This window comes from Pelophylax lessonae (assembly GCF_965119305.1).
Source record: "Pelophylax lessonae genome assembly, chromosome: 9".
In the NCBI taxonomy this organism is placed as follows: Eukaryota; Metazoa; Chordata; class Amphibia; order Anura; family Ranidae; genus Pelophylax; species Pelophylax lessonae.
Window position 1 is genome coordinate 236,738,844 of NC_138776.1, and position 17,486 is coordinate 236,756,329.

General features: G+C 45.6%; 1 protein-coding gene across 1 annotated transcript in view; it reads right to left on the reverse strand.

Annotated features, from left to right (window-relative positions):
- Window positions 1–378: 378 nt before the first annotated feature.
- LOC309564333 (putative glycine N-acyltransferase-like protein 1B) overlaps window positions 379–17,486 on the reverse strand; it is a gene marked incomplete at both ends in the record, with an annotated part of 39,114 nt that continues 22,006 nt past the window's right edge. Inside the window, one exon of the mRNA XM_082268960.1 lies at window positions 379–784. Coding sequence (XP_082125086.1) covers window positions 379–784 — 406 coding nt within the window. The remainder of the gene's footprint in view (window positions 785–17,486) is intronic.

Here is a 17,486-nt window from a genome sequence, read left to right on the forward strand (position 1 = left end):
TGGGCCCACCAAAGCACTAGGTACAGTCAGTCAGAACTGGTGAATCACTTGGGACTCCAATGAGCAAACAGGGGGGCAGGGCAGTGAAGGTTAGAGTAAGATAAGCAGCAAGGGTTAACATTAAAGTGAAGGTATTGGTTTGCTCTGCATGGGCACAGCCCAAGTCACCTAAATCAGGCACAGATCATCTAATCAGGCATCCTAAGGCACATCCAGGTGCCGTGACCTGGGTGTTACTAGACCCTTCTTGTACTAGAAATTCTGACCCACATATTCTTCAAAGACAATACATTGGAGTGAAACAAAATGTTATCAAGCAGATGTTATCACTCCATGTGTTTTGTTTATAACAATCTTTCATTATTTTGTATTTGAAATTTAACTTTTTTGCGTGAAGTAAAATTCCATCCATCTGCCAATAAACCGAAATCCTGCCTTGTGGCATATACTTTGGGCTGGTATATTATCAGGTGCCACACATGCATAATATAGATCTCCTTTTTCTTGACTGGCTGCAGAAAGCTTGAGCGTCATGTTGTACGAGAGACCAAGTCTCCTGTAGGCGGGGTTCATGTAGATCGTGCAAAATTCCATGGAGCAGTCAGACAACAACCAGCCGATAGGTTGATCCAGCCCTTTTTTCCTAATACAGATGGAAGGTAGATGCTGAATACAACGTTCTATAAAACGAAGACTTTGCTGCTTCTTTTGCCCGCACACCAATTGATTGTTTACGAGTGGAGCTTCGCTGACCAAGAGTGGCGTGTAGTAAAATTCATTTGAACTGTGTAAGGAAATAGGGAAGACAGTGAGCAATGATTGTGGTGTTCATTAAAAAAAAAAAATTCACTCTCATTATAATAAACATGCTTATTTATATTGTACATACTGTATGTTGGATGGGTAATTTGTTACAAAAATGTTTGACTAACTAGTGCTAAAGCAGGAATAGTCCCAAAGTGAGAGGATCATAAACTTTACTCTGATTTAATTCCAGTAAAGTTGGTATACAGATGTTGGATATAAAATGTGTTTGGTAATAGCCTTGCTAACTGTGGATGAACTACCTTGGGTTGTAAGGAAGCTCTGGCACCAGAAACCATAATAGGCCAAACTGGGTCTCTATTGGCCTTTGGAGAGTAATTTAGGGAAGATGATAATGTTCCTGCACTTATGGGTATTAGTCATGATGACCAAAGCTGGGAACTCCCCGGTATTAGTCCAAGGACCCCAGGTAATCAATATGGTTAATGACAATCTGGGTTGCAAGAGTTCTCTCATTGTCACAGCTTCACAGAGTGGGCTGGAGCAGACAGTAAAACTGCATTGAAGGAGAGAGCTGGGAGACAATATGGGCCGTGCTCTCTCCTCCTCCAGCATCTTACTCTGACCACATGCATATGTTCTCAGCAGGGCCGGTGCTACCACTAGGCAAACTAGGCAGCCGCCTAGGGCGCACTGCCACCTAGGGCGCAGCCATGGCCAGTGACACATTACTCTCCTGTCAGCTCCTCATCTCCGGTAGGTGCCACCTATAGAGAGGGGGGCTGTGTTTACAGGAAGGGTGCGTAGGGTTAAAGGGGGCAGTGTGTATAGGAAGGAGGGTATAGGGCTAAAGGGGGGAAGTGTGTGCAGGAAGGGGGGTGTAGGGCTAAAGGGGGGCAGTGTGCGCAGGAAGGGGTGTAGGGTTAAAGGGGGGCAGTGTGTATAGGAAGAGGGGTGAAGGATTAAAGGGGGGCAGTGTGTAATGGAAGGGGGTGTAGGGTTAAAGGGGGGCAGTGTGTGCAGGAAGGGGGTGTAGGGCTAAAGGAGGGAAGTGTGTATAGGAAGGGGGGTGTAGGGCTAAAGGGGGGCAGTGTGTGCAGGAAGGGGGTGTAGGGCTAAAGGGGGCAGTGTGTGCAGGGAGGGGGTGTAGGGCTAAAGGAGGGCAGTGTGTATAGAAAGGAGGGTGTAGTGCTAAAGGAGGGCAGTGTGTGCAGTAAGGGGGTGTAGGGCTAAAGAGGGGCCGTGTGTACAGGAAGGGGGTGTAGGGCTAAAGGGGGGCAGTGTGTGCAGGAAGGGGGTGTAGGGCTAAAGGGGGGCAGTGTGTGCAGGAAGGGGGTGTAGGGCTAAAGAGGGGCCGTGTGTACAGGAAGGGGGTGTAGGGCTAAAGGGGGGCAGTGTGTGCAGGAAGGGGGTGTACGGCTAAAGAGGGGCAGTGTGTGCAGGAAGGGGGTGTACGGCTAAAGGGGGGCAGTGTGTGCAGGAAGGGGGTGTAGCGTTAAAGGAGGGCAGTGTGTGCAGGGAGGGGAGTGCAGGGTTAAAAAGGGGGGCAGTATGTGCAGGAAGGGGGGCAATGTGTACAGTTTTTTTGGGGGGGGGGTGCAAGTAGCTGGTCTTGCCTAGGGCGCAAAATAGTCTAGCACCGGCCCTGGTTCTCAGTGGCCAGAAGGAGGTACTAGATAAGGCAAGATGGAAACTAATGCCTGCTTCTGGAGTCTCTAAAGCAGAGGTAAGTTGGCTGGGGGAAACAGATTGGGTATCAGCTACTGCACTCATATTTTATTGCCTACGTATTGCCACCATTGCTTGTTTTCCCTATGTATTCAATTGTTGCCCAAGTATTTCCACTATTGGCCACTTGTTACAATTGACTATATACAGTGCATCCGGAAAGTATTCACAGCACTTCACTTTTTCCACATTTTGTTATGTTACAGCCTTATTCCAAAATTGATTAAATTAATTATTTTCCTCAAAATATTTGCCCCTGTGGCACCAATTACAGCCTCAAGTCTTTTTGAGTATGATGCTACAAGCTTGACACACCTATTTTTCTTTGCAGAACCTCTCAAGCTCCAATCTGGTTCAAGTCTGGGCTCTGGCTGGGCCACTCAAGGACATTCACAGAGTTGTCCCATAACCGCTCCTTTCTTATTTTGGCTGTGTGCTTAGGGTCTTTGTCCTGCTGGAAGATAAACCTTCGCCCCAGTCTGAGGTCCAGAGCCCTCTGGAGCAGGTTTTCATCAAGGATGTCTATTTACCTTGCTGCAATCATCTTTCCCTCAATCCTGACTAGTCTCCCAGTTCTTGCCGCTGAAAAACATCCGCACAGTATGATGCTGTCACCACTATGCTTCATTGTAGGGATGGTATGGGCCAGGTGATGAGCGGTGCCTGGTTTCCTCCAGACATGACGCTTGCCATTGAGGCCAAAAAGTTCAATCTTAGTTTTATCAGACCAGAGAATTTGTATTTCTCATGGTCTGAGAGTCCTTCAGGTGCCTTTTAGCAAACTCCAGGCAGACTGTCAAGTGCCTTTTACTGAGGAGTGGCTTCCGTCTGGCCACTCTACCATACAGGCCTGATTGGTGGAGTGCTGCAGAGATGGTTGTTCTTCTGGAAGGTTCTCCTCTCTCCACAAAGAAATGAGTGACCATCGGGTTCTTGGTCACCTCCTTGACTAAGGCCTCTCTCAAAATGACTCATTTGGCGGCCCGCTCTAGGAAGAGTCTTGGTGGTTCCAAACTTCTTCCATTTACAGATCATGGAGGCCACTGTGCTCACTGGGAGCTTCAATGCTGCAGAAATTTTTTCAATACCCTTCCCCAGATCTGTGCCTCGATACAATCCTGTCTCGGAAGTCTACAGACAATTCCTTGGACTTCATGACTTGGTTTGTGCTCTAAAATACACTGTTAACTGTGGGGCCTTATATAGACAGATGTGTGCCTTTCCAAATCATGTCCAATCCACTGAATTTACCACAAGTGGATTCCAATCAAGTTGTAGAAACATCTTAACCACTTACCGCATACTGACGTACCAGTACGTCGGGTAACTTTGTGGTAGTATACCGGGATGATGCCTCTAGCTAGAGACATCATCACGGTACCGTGGTTTGAAGCCGACGGTCGGCCTTCCGTCGGTAATGACCGATGCGGCTCGGGAGACGCTCGATCGTTACCCGGGTGAGCGGGAGGGGACGTCCCCCCCCTCCCGCTGCCTTCCGTGGCTTAGCACGTCCGCCGGCTGGATGGAGTCCCGATGAATGCCCTAAACGGCATCGATCGGGTCTCCGATGACGTAACCCGGAGGCGGCGTCCATGACGTCACTTCCGGGTTACTGTGCTGCAAAAGGCGACAAATTAAAAAAACGGCTGTATGCAAAAACGCCGTTTTCGGCATTTTGCATACAGGGAAGTGTAGTGGAGGGGTCTAGGGTCTTTTAGACCCTCGATCCCTCCATAAAGTGTACCTGTCACTACATATTGTTGTCACAAGGGATGTTTACATTGCTTGTGACAGCAATAAAAGTGATCAGATTTTTTTTTTTTTTTTAAAAACTGTAATAAAGTTAAAAAAAAAGAAATAGGAAAAAAAAACACAAAAAAATTTAGCCGCCCCCGTCATCGTTAGCTCGCGCACAAAAAAAAACGTATACGCAAGTCGAGCTGCGAATGAAATCTGTTCAAACCACACATGTGAGGTATCGCCGCGATCGCCAGAGCATGGGCAATAATTAAAAAAAAAAGAGCTACACTCTAACTCTAAACTGGTAACCGTTAAATAAATTTAAAGCGTCGCAGATTGAGATCTCTATTGACCGTAGTTTGTCGCCATCCCACGGGGGGGGGGGGGGGGGGGGGCGCAATTTTAAACCATAACATGTTGGGTATCTATTTACTCGGCGTGACATCATCTTTCACAATATACAAAAAAAAATGGGCTAACTTTACTGTTTAGTATTTTTTAAATGCAGTGAAATGTGATTTTTCAAATTTTTTACAAAAAAATGGCGTTTTAAAGACCGCTGCGCAAATACCGCGTGACATAAATTTTGCAATGACCGACATTTTATTCTCCAGAGTCTTTGCTAAAAAAATATATATAATGTTTGGGGGTTCTAAGTAGTTTTCTTGGAAAAAATACTGGTTTTAACTTGTAAACAAAAAGTGTCCGAAATAGGGCTGGGGTTTAAGTGGTTAAGAATGATCAGTGGAAACAGGATGTACCTGAGCTCAATTTTGAATGTCATGGCAAAGGCTGTGACTACCTATGTACAAGTCATTTTTTTTGTTTTTTATTTTTAATAAATTTCCAAAGATTTCACACAAACTTCTTTCACGTTGTCATTATTGGGTATTGTTCGTAGAATTTTGAGGAAAATAATCAATTTAATCCATTTTGAAAAGGGCTGTAACATAACAAAATGTGGAAAAAGTAAAGCACTGTGAATACTTTCCGGATGCACTTTATTGTCCATATTTTGTCATCAGTACCCATTTGATATCCTTGTGATGCTACCGCTGCCTGTTTGCTGCCCTCCTATTGCCAGTCTCTTATTTTCAATCTCTTAGTTGCCCAAAATTAAAAAGGAGAAACAAAAAAACAATGGAGTGGAGTTATTGGAACTCTTTCATTTGTACAGTATCCGGGGCTCTGTTAGAAAGATTTTCCCCGCACTTTCTATCCTCATGACAACAGTTTTACCAGGCAGAAAGTGAAGGCAAATCCAAAACAGGGAAAGGCAAGACAGGTTTACAGGTTTATCAGAAAATAAAAATTAGAGTGTATTTCAGAGACAATAGCAAGTAGTATTGTACCGTGGCTGGACAGTATAATTTCTTTAGGCTGCAATAAAAGAGGGAGAGACAAGGTAGAATTTATCTTGAAATTAACATTAGACTGTATGTCTAATTAAATTTAGTGAGTTTTGCAGCTAAGCTGTAGCCAGCCTCAGGGCCGGTACAAGGGGTGGGCGGATGGGATGGATGCCATGGGTGGAACAATTTATTGTAGGAAGGGCGGGCGCAGCGCAGGTGAAGTGCTGACAATGTGCTAATATTTTTCTGGGCAACAAGTGACTACCGCCGGCCACGCTACAATACTACAGAGCTGTAAGGATGTGCCGAGTGCGCTCCTGCACTCGGCACAAGCCTAGGACCCGATGTTTACACAGAGCAGAGGAAGCATGGGAGGAGCATGGGAGGAGCTGGAGTGCAGAAGGCTGGAGGGGCATAATTCATATCTGCTGGAGAGACGGAGCTGGATTGAAGACTGCTAGAGAGGCAGAGTTCCGATCAGAGCCGAGTGCCTGGGGAAACTGGTTTTGGCACAACACCGGCCTCCACTTCCCTGTCAGGTGGAGCCGCAGGGTAATCTCTGCCCAACAGGCGCTTAGGAGTCCCGGCAAGGTGTAACGTAACCGAGAGGCCGGCCGGGAGGCGGGGTCGGAGAGGACCATAGAAAGCCACCGGGAAGGCAGTGAGTGCGACCTAAATTAGAATAGAGCCAGCTAGTGCATCCAAAAAGTAAGAAGATTTGCATCTACAGTTGAATTGGCTTACATTGGGGGGGGGCAGATGTTATTTAATTACTAATGGTATTATGCAGCATGAAGGGGGTTAATGTGTTGCCACTAATGCATTAGTGACCAGTGTCAGTAAATTAATCCCTTTGTGCTGCATTAGTGGCACCAGTATCAGTGTTTATTAACCCCTTTATGCTGCAGCATGTAGGGGTTTATAAACATGACACTACAGCCACTAATGCAGCACAAAGGAGTTAATTTTCTGACACTGGTCACTAATGCATTAGTGGCCAGTGCCAACACATTAACCCCCTTCATGCTGCATATTACAAATACCATTGGTAATTAACCACTTGCCCACCTGCCGCAGTACATATACTGCAACAGGGCTGTAACTACAGGCACTGCAGCGTATCCATGCATCGCTGCCTGTTTCAGACGCATGCCCTCACCCGTCAACTCCCCTGGGTGGGCTCTGTACAAAGGGAATGGTTGCTTTGTTTCTTCTCCCTACAAAGCAGCGAAAATATATATATATATAAATACCGTGTATAGCATAATTATCACTAATCGCTGTATTAGTGTCACTGGTGAGGTCAGCGGCAGTTAGTCAGTTCCCACAAAGTGTCAGTTAGTGCCACTATCACAGTCCCACTATAAGTCTTTGATCGCCCCCATTGCTAGTATATTAAAAAATTCCAGTATATATTCCATCATTTAATAGACACTATAGCTTTCACGCAAACCACTTAATATACGCTTAGTTCTTTTTTAACAAAGATATATAGCAGAATATATTTTGGCCTAAATTTATGAAGAAATTGTTTATTTTTTATTTTTTTTATTGTATATGTTATATGGCAGAAAGTAAAAAATATTGTTTTATTTTTAGTCTTTTTTCGTTTATATAATAAAAAACGCAGTAGTGTGCAAATACCACAAAAAAAAAGCTATATTTGTGTGAAAAAAAATTATTATATATTTCGTGTGCACATCGTTGCATGACTGCCCAATTATCAGTCAAAGTGGAGCAGGGGAAGGGGGTAAAATTTTCAAGAGCTCAAGTAGGTAATCGACCCCCCAAAGAGTTACCCACTCCAGCCAGTTCACATTGGTATCAGACACACTGCCATCAAAGCTGGGGGTTATTACATAAGATAGCACTATTGCTAGGGATTATTGTTACAGAAATTGACACGAATGCTGTGGGATATTATTGCGTAAATTGGATGCTATTTCTTAAACTGGCACCAATCCTGGGGATAGAATAGTAGAAACTGGCACTGATGTTTTCTAACTGTATGGGGGAGGGACTTGTGGAATCAACACAGAGACCTGTGTTCCTAAATATGAGGATCACAGGCGCTCTGTGTTCACTCCAGAGAGAGCACCGGTCTGCTGTGTTTACAACAGCAGACCGTCGTTCTCTCTCCATGGGAAGCGATCGCGGGTGCTCAGCGGCCACCGGCCCCATGGATCGGCTTCCCCGCTGCCTAATGGGGGCACGTACACGTCGCCGGAGTGCTCTCGCGAACCAACATACCCATACGTCGGTTCGCGCAGCCGAGCCAGCCTGCCGCAGTATATCTGTGGCGGGCAGTCGGCAAGTGGTTAATGAACTGTGATTAACCACATTTTTCTTAAAGCTGAGTTAAATTTCACTTGACACACCCAGGCCTGATTACTGCCAGACCTGTTGGATCAACAAATCACATAATTGAAGCTGTCTGACAAAATGAAACACATTAGATCTCCTAAGTTCAGTATTTTGATTTCTTCCGACTGTAAAGCTGGCCATACTGATGGATATTTGCCAGTTCAGCAAGGACTGGACAATATGAATCAGTGTGTGGCCATCCCTGCTCAACAGAAGTCAATCATTGTGCTCTTTTGGGGTATCCTGTATCCCACTCTCCCAAAATTTAGTTCAACAATAAATGGTAAAAAGATCAAAGTGACTGGAACCTAACTTTTTTTTGTGCCCACTGTACACCAAGAACCAGATTCTGAGATGGAAATGATAGCCTGCCACCCTACTAAAGAGGTGATTCCACATCACCCAAGGGAGCAAGTATCATATGTAATAATTCAGAGACAAAAGCTACACATATTGTACAATATAGCTGGCTTTTACATGTGTAAAAGTGAGGCCCAGTGTGTTGGCATTGCAATGTGCAACGAATGCAGAAAAACTCTCGATATCCCCATCCCAAATAATGAGCACGTCATCAATATACCTGCCATAAAAGATGACGTGTCTCATAAACGGCTATTGTTTCCAAATGGAATGTTCCTCCCAGTACCCCATGGTTAAGTTGAAATAACAAGGTGCAAAACTCGCACCCATTGCTGTGCCTCTAGTTTGCAAAAATACACTTATGTGTCTTCTTATGCATGTGGTACCCAAATGATCGGTAGTTTTATCTTGACTGACACACTGCAGGCAGGGACACAGCTGTGAGCAGCAGTGTGTTAAAAAAGGTCCAGACTATGGAGCTGTGTGAACTGGCCCTTGGGATAGCAGTGGAATAGGACTGCTTCTCCCTCCAGTAATCTGAAAACTGTCCCAGGACAAAATCCTTTCCTGCTGCTGTTCTCCCCACATATGGCCTTCCACTCTGTCATCCCAAGCCTTCCCATCGCTGAAGTGAACCTGGTCTGCCTCTTGCAGCTCCTTGCCTGATGTCTCCTCCCTGTTTGGTCCTGGGACTCTCTTGCTCAACATCTGAAGCAAGGAATTGTCATGCATGACCTAAATCCTCCTGCAGCAAGTGACTCACTGTATCATGAAATAATTTGTGCCAGTTTGCTGGCTGTGGCAGGATTAGCAGAAGAGAAGGAAAAAGAGTAGGAAGAGGGAACATCAGCTGTTGCAGACAAATGGCTGCCCTGCACCTGGGAGGAGGAATAAATGGAAGGCGTTGTCAGACAACTCACTATCTTCTCTGCATACTGTCAGAAAGAAAAGGAAGACATGCCCTGCTTTCAGACAGTGCAGTCTACCCACAGCTTTTCCTGCAGAACCTGCTTGCCCCTACTACTTCCCCATCAGAACCTCTGCCTCCCCCTTTCGACCTGCCTGCCTGATAGTTTAAATAAATGGGATTGCCTAACTTTAGCTATGGCAATTGTTGGGACAGTGATGTGGTGCTATGGTGTACAATACTTTACATCACAAGTTTGTGGTGACTTGCTGCAAGCAAAGGGCCTACCTGTGTCAGTACCAAGTTTATGCTGCAGACCGTATAATAAAAAAAGAGGTCCTAGAAAAATAAAATGAATCTCTTCCCAAAAAAGAACCCTGAAACAATGGTCTCCAACTCTCTCTCTCTCTCTATATATATATATATATATTTTTTTTTTTTGAGCCCCCCTCATTATTAAACTTAATAAGTCTCTAATTGTGCGTTAAAACCAGTTGATCTTACCGGATCTAACGAATAGCTTCCAAAACAGCTGTTTGGTAAATTTTTTGATAATGGGGGGGGGCTGATGACTGGATAGCCCCCCCCTCCCCAGCAAATAACTGTTAAAATTGCTTCTTCTGTGTGAGATCTAACGCAAACAACAATTGAACTAACCTGATCTATCAAAGATCTAACAAACTGCATATGTTTTTTTCAAAAACTTTGATTTGGGGGGGCTAACCCGGCTGAGGTCAGAGAGAGATGGTGTTTTGTTTTTTTTTTGTTTTTTTTTATAGGCCATGTGGCTGTAAGTGTGGGTTCACACTATAGCGATGTCAGACATTGCACGTGATTCCCACCGCACTGCTCTGCAAATCACATGTGATGTCTGTACAATGCAAATTCAGCCATACAGATTGCATGGTGGAATTCGCATTGCATTCAGACCAAAGTCATGCAGGACCCTTTTTTTGGTCCGCACCAGAATCAGATCGCATGGATGTTCCTGTCCGAATTGAGAGTTCGCACCGCAGTATGCAAACTAATCTGGGGGGGCATAAACTTTGTATTGACACTCCCAGAAGTTCGCATATGGCAGTGAGAACTGTCTGTGAGCCGGGTGTGATGCGAGAACCCGCAGTGGATTTGCAGGGTTCCCAGATCGCACCGGTGTGAACTGGCACTTAAGCTTAAAGTGGTATTAAATAATATGTAAACCCAACATGTCATATTTCTGATGTGTGTGGGGGTTTGGAGAGTGAGTTCATTACCATTCAATAAATGTGGTGCTTTTTATGGTACACTCTCTCCTGTATTTCTGATATGTGCCTGCTGTACTGTGTACTTGTATGAAAGTGTATCCTGTTCTCTTTGTATTGCTTCCTTTGTGTGAAATACCTGGTGTTAGAAACTTCGAGTTTAAATGATCACCGACACTCAGTGGTGTATTTTGGTTTTGTGCTGCCCTAGGCTAGACTAAAATTGGGCGCCCCCCCCCCCTCCTATGTAAATTTGACCCACTCCTTTTTTAACAGATGTGACTCCCTCCATAATTGTAGGACTACAAGTCCCAGCATGAACCCCTGAGAGAGGGGGGGTGAGAGGGGGTGGGAGAGAGGGGGGTGAGGGAGGGAGGAAGGGAGAGAGAGGGGGGTGAGAGAGAGAGGGGGGATGAGAGAGAGAGAGAGAGAGAGGGGGTGAGAGAGAGGGGGGGTGAGATGGGGGGTGAGAGAGAGGGGGGGATGAGAGAGAGGGGGATGAGAGAGAGAGAGGGGGGATGAGAGAGAGAGAGAGGGATGAGAGAGAAAGAGAGAGGGGGAGGGGGATATATATATATATATATATATAGAGAGAGAGGATGAGAAAGGGGGGTGAGAGAGAGAGGGGGGATAAGAGAGAGAGGGGGGATAAGAGTGAGGGATGAGAGGGGGGTGAGAGAGGGGGATTAGAGCGAGAGAGAGAGAGAGAGAGGGGGGATGAGAGAGAGAGAGGGGTGTGAGAGAGAGAGAGAGATGAGGGGTGAGAGAGAGAGGGAGGGGGAAGAGAGAGGGGAGTGGGTGAGAGGGGGTGAGTGAGAGAGAGAGGGGTGGGAGAGGGGGGTGAGAGAGGCGGCTCTAGCAACCAGTGGCCAATAGAGTCTCAGGTGGAGAGGGGGGTGGCTTTTTTGCTGACCCCCTGCAAAGTGCCGCCCTAGGCCTGGGCCTTGTTGGCCTAGGCCAAAATACAGCACTGCCGACACTAGCCTGTGATCTAATACTTAACAGCATGTGGAATGTTGGTTCCAACAAATCCAACAGTGAGGATTCGTTCGGCCATTCATCAACCTACAACTCTGTATTTTACCTGGATAGACAGGTGCGCTTTAGCACCAGTCACACCTGAGTGCTAAATTGTATTTATTTAATAAAGTTGACTTTTTACCATACGATATTTGCACTATGGAATTGTGTGTTTCCCCCTATGTGAGAGAGCTGCCAGTGCTGCAGATCACAGATTGGGAACCTGTAGTGCGGGGAGCAGAGATTATCTACTGTAGCACTACTCCCATGGGAGCTGCTGGTTACGGATTCGGCAAGGCCGCTGCTTCACCTTGCCACTGTAGGGAAGTAGGTAATAAGTGAACTATTCAGTGAATCTCTCTGAAGGGAAAATACCCCAAGAACAAGCAGGAACTGAAGACAGTTGCAGTAGAGGCCTGGCAGAGCATCACCAGGGATGAAACCCAACGTCTGGTGATGTCTATGCGTTCCAGACTTCAGGCTGTAATTGACTGCAAAGGATTTGCAACCAAGTATTAAAAAGTGAAAGTTTGATTTATGATTGTTAATCTGTCCCATTACTTTTGGTCCCTTAAAAAGTGGGAGGCACATATACAAACTGTTGTAATTCCTACACCCTTCACCTGATTTGGATGTAAATACCCTCAAATTAAAGCTGCAGTTAAAGCACATCTTGTTTGTTTCATTTCAAATCCATTGTGGTGGTGTATAGAGCCAAAAAGATTAGAATTGTGTTGATGTCCCAATATTTATGGACCTGACTGTAGCACGAGTTTGGCTAGCCAATGATTTTTCTGAAGTCTGGTGATTGACTGTGTTCAATCACACACAGAGTTCTGTGTTTCCAAACTGTGTGTGTATACTGTGAATAGCGATCTGGCTGCTTATTCTCCCTGAATAGTAGGGAGAAAAAACAGCCAGACAGTAAAGTAAAAGCAGCACACATTACACATTGTTAGGCACACGGTTAATGCTTTGATTGCCCCTATATATTAACCCCTTCCCAGCCAGTGTCATTAGTACAGTGACAGTGTGCAGTATCAGCATTAGTGTACTGACTAACTGTTAGTTTTGTATCATCAAATCTTGTCATTTGTTATGATTTATTTTATTTTAGTGTGGTTATTATATACATGAATTTATTCACTTGTGTCAGTATTTATTGAATTGTATTTTTAGTAATCCTGAACCTTGTTACATTAGTGTGGATTCAGCCTAGAAATCTTCCAGCTAGCAACAGTAAGATTTAATCAGTTTTGGGGTGGGGATAGAAGCATTCATTAGCACTAGCAGCTTTCCCACAGTTAGTCAGTTCTGCCGAGAGGGGGGTACCCCCTTGATCCTCCTGTAGGGGGTCCAGGCACACAGGGGGGCCTGGACAGCAGGGGGAATTGGTGCATCCGGGCTGGGGAACAATTGCAGAATGATGACCTATTCGGCTCTCTGCAGCAGCTGAAAGCAGGTTTCTTTCCCTCCTGCTGGCTTTTAGCTGCTACAGGGAGAAAATCAGACACAGGGCATAGTTCTGTAATTGACCCCCTCTGCACCAATCCCCCTCCCTGTTCTGCCGACATCTGATTCCCCCCTGTGTGCCCAGATCCCCCTCCTGCAGCCCTGACAGCTTACCAGTGCAATTGCAATAAATGCTTTGTTAGATAAGCTGGTGTTTTGTGTACCAATGGTTGTAAGAAGCCACCCTTGAACAGATGGAGTCAATTCCATTGATAATGGGCCGTCCAGGAGGGCAGTCTCTATTTTTATGTATCTTTGGCACTGTGTATATAACTGGAACCTTACATGTACAAGGCATCAGATATTTCCCTTCCTTCTGATTTAAAGTGCTTGTAAAGGCAGAAGGTTTTTTTAATCTTAATGTATTCTATGCAGCAGCTCCCCTAATATTTATCTGAGGTCCATCTAGATCCAGCGATGTTGCACGAGAGACTCGGCTGTCCGGGACTCCCCTCCTCATTGGCTGAGAGATCAGCGTGGCGCCATTGGCTCCCACTGCTGTCAATCAAAGTCAGTGAGCCAATGAGGAGAGAACAGGTCAGAGCTGTGCCGTGGCTCCATCTCTGAATGGACACAGGGAGCTGTGGCTTGGCTTGGGTGCCCCCATAGTAAGCTGCTTGCTGTGGGGGCACTGAACAGGAGGGAGAGACCTGGAGCACGGCAGAGGGACTCAAGAAGAGGAGGATCTGGGCTGCTCTGTGCAAAACCACTATACAGAACAGGTAAGTATAACATGTTTGTTATCTTTAACGGGAAAAAAAAGGAGAATTTAGTTTATAATTCTCTTCAATTCTTTCCTATACATGTAAGTGGGATCGTTCCTTGGAATCAGATACGTTTCTCCATCTCCAAGTAACCTACTTATTTTTTATGTTTTACTTATGGTATGATGTCACCATGTGATGACTACCTGTTTGTGACTAACCATATCCACACGATGGATATCTCCCTTAAGTGCCAGCTCCAAGATAAGTACAATACTGGCCTTTCACTGAGACTTCCTAGTCTGTTTTTCTATTATATATACATCCACAAATATATTATCTATTTTCTTCACTCCAGACTCCCCATCTACTTTGTTTACATCACAGTTGACCTTCGGGGGATCCCAGGGTGAGACGTCTGGTGCCAATTGGGGGGGTTTGCGGTGAACTTTTACCTGGAGGCCATGGTAAACATTGATTTTATACTTAACGGCTGTACTAGGTGATGCATAGTGTTCGATGGTATGTCATTTCTGCAGTATTGAAGAATGTTTATAATTAGTGTTGAGCGAACACGGACTGTATTATTCGTGTTCGTACCGAATAATTGGATTTTTGTTACCCGAACACGGACACGGACACTTTACTGTATGTTCGGGTAAAAATCCGTGTTCGGTTGTTTTTTCATTTCCGGGTTTTGCATGTTTTGGCGCTCTTTTCATGGCGGGCTTTCAACAGCCAATCAACAATCGTTTAACTGGTGTGCCTTAAGCCATCCCAGCCATGCCTGCAAATGTATGAGTAGCTGTGATTGGCCGTCTGAAGCATGTGACCAAGTCTTTATAAGTTCGAGGCAGCCGCAGCGGCGTCATTCTGCTGCTTAGATCAGGGACAGAGCACCCATACGTGCTGGCTGCTGATTAGGGAAAGACAGGCAGGGAAAACGAATTGGTGTCCGGATAGAATTGAGGGACAGGTCGGAGTGTTTAGGCAGGGCGAGTTGTAGGCATTTTAGGGATAGAGTCTGCTGAATTATAGGGTCAGTGTGTTCTACAAACTACAATCGATATTGCTGTGTGGGGTGGGGTCTGCACTTAATCCTGATCTACGATCTCTTCTCAATCCTGTTAGGGAGAGGCTGCTGCTGAATTTTAGGGAAAGTGTGTTCTACAAACTACAATCGATATTGCTGTGTGGGGTCTGCACTTAGTCCCGATCTACGATCTCTTCTCAATCCTGTTAGGGAGAGGCTGCTGCTGAATTTTAGGGAAAGTGTGTTCTACAAACTACAATCGATATTGCTGTGTGGGGTCTGCACTTAGTCCCGATCTACGATCTCTTCTCAATCCTGTTAGGGAGAGGCTGCTGCTGAATTTTAGGGAAACTGTGTTCTACAAACTACAATCGATATTGCTGTGTGGTGTGGGATAGGAGATAGGCAGGTGTCAGTGATCCACATCCATTTTTCTGTGTGTGGGCTGCAGTGAACACAATCTTTTTGGGGTGCAGTGAACACAATCTTTTTGGGGTGCAGTGAACAAAATCCTTTTAGGGTGCAGTGAACACAATCTTTTTGGGGTGCAGTGAACAAAATCCTTTTTGGGGTGCAGTGAACACAAACTTTTTGGGGTGCAGTGAACAAAATACTTTGTGGGGTGCAGTGAACACAATCTTTGTGGGGTGCAGTGAACAACATCCTTTTTGGGGTGCAGTGAACAACATCCTTTTAGGGTGCAGTGAACACAATCTTTGTGGGGTACAGTGAACACAATCTTTTTGGGGTGCAGTGAACAAAATCCTTTTGGGGTGCAGTGAACACAATCTTTGTGGGGTTCAGTGAAGACAATCCTTTTGGGGTGCAGTGAACAAAATCCTTTTGGGGTGCAGTGAACACAAGCTTTGTGGGGGTGCAGTGAACACAATCTTTGTGGGGTGCAGTGAACAAAATCTTTGTGGGGTGCAGTGAACACAATCTTTGTGGGGTGCAGTGAACAAAATCCTTTTGGGGTGCAGTGACCAAAATCTTTGTGCGGTGCAGTGCAGACAATCCTTTTGGGGTGCAGTGAACACAATCTTTGTGGGGTGCAGTGAACAAAATCCTTTTGGGGTGCAGTGAACAAAATCTTTGTGGGGTGCAGTGAAGACAATCCTTTTGGGGTGCAGTGAACACAATCTTTGTGGGGTGCAGTGAACAAAATCCTTTTGGGGTGCAGTGAACACAATCTTTGTGGGGTGCAGTGAAGACAATCCTTTTGGGGTGCAGTGAACAAAATCCTTTTGGGGTGCAGTGAACACAAGCTTTGTGGGGGTGCAGTGAACACAATCTTTGTGGGGTGCAGTGAACAAAATCTTTGTGGGGTACAGTGAACACAATCTTTGTGGGGTGCAGTGAACAAAATCTTTGTGGGGTACAGTGAACACAATCTTTGTGGGGTGCAGTGAACACAATCTTTGTGGGGGTGCAGTGAACACAATCTTTGTGGGGTGCAGTGAACAAAATCCTTTTGGGGTGCAGTGAACACAAGCTTTGTGGGGGTGCAGTGAACACAATCTGTGTGGGGTGCAGTGAACAAAATCTTTGTGGGGTACAGTGAACACAATCTTTGTGGGGTGCAGTGAACAAAATCTTTAAGGGGTACAGTGAACACAATCTTTGTGGGGTGCAGTGAACACAATCTTTGTGGGGTGCAGTGAACAAAATCCTTTTGGGGTGCAGTGAACAAAATCTTTGTGGGGTGCAGTAAAGACAATCCTTTTGGGGTGCAGTGAACACAATCTTTGTGGGGTGCAGTGAAGACAATCCTTTTGGGGTGCAGTGAACACAATCTTTGTGGGGTGCAGTGAACAAAATCATTTTGGGGTGCAGTGAACACAATCTTTGTGGGGTTCAGTGAAGACAATCCTTTTGGGGTGCAGTGAACAAAATCCTTTTGGGGTGCAGTGAACACAAGCTTTGTGGGGGTGCAGTGAACACAATCTTTGTGGGGTGCAGTGAACAAAATCTTTGTGGGGTGCAGTGAACACAATCTTTGTGGGGTGCAGTGCAGACAATCCTTTTGGGGTGCAGTGAACACAATCTTTGCGGGGTGCAGTGAACAAAATCCTTTTGGAGTGCAGTGAACAAAATCTTTGTGGGGTGCAGTGAAGACAATCCTTTTGGGGTGCAGTGAACACAATCTTTGTGGGGGTGCAGTGAACACAATCTTTGTGGGGTGCAGTGAACAAAATCCTTTTGGGGTGCAGTGAACACAAGCTTTGTGGGGGTGCAGTGAACACAATCTTTGTGGGGTGCAGTGAACAAAATCTTTGTGGGGTACAGTGAACACAATCTTTGTGGGGTGCAGTGAACAAAATCTTTGTGGGGTACAGTGAACACAATCTTTGTGGGGTGCAGTGAACACAATCTTTGTGGGGGTGCAGTGAACACAATCTTTGTGGGGTGCAGTGAACAAAATCCTTTTGGGGTGCAGTGAACACAAGCTTTGTGGGGGTGCAGTGAACACAATCTTTGTGGGGTGCAGTGAACAAAATCTTTGTGGGGTACAGTGAACACAATCTTTGTGGGGTGCAGTGAACAAAATCTTTAAGGGGTACAGTGAACACAATCTTTGTGGGGTGCAGTGAACACAATCTTTGTGGGGTGCAGTGAACAAAATCCTTTTGGGGTGCAGTGAACAAAATCTTTGTGGGGTGCAGTAAAGACAATCCTTTTGGGGTGCAGTGAACACAATCTTTGTGGGGTGCAGTGAAGACAATCCTTTTGGGGTGCAGTGAACACAAGCTTTGTGGGGGT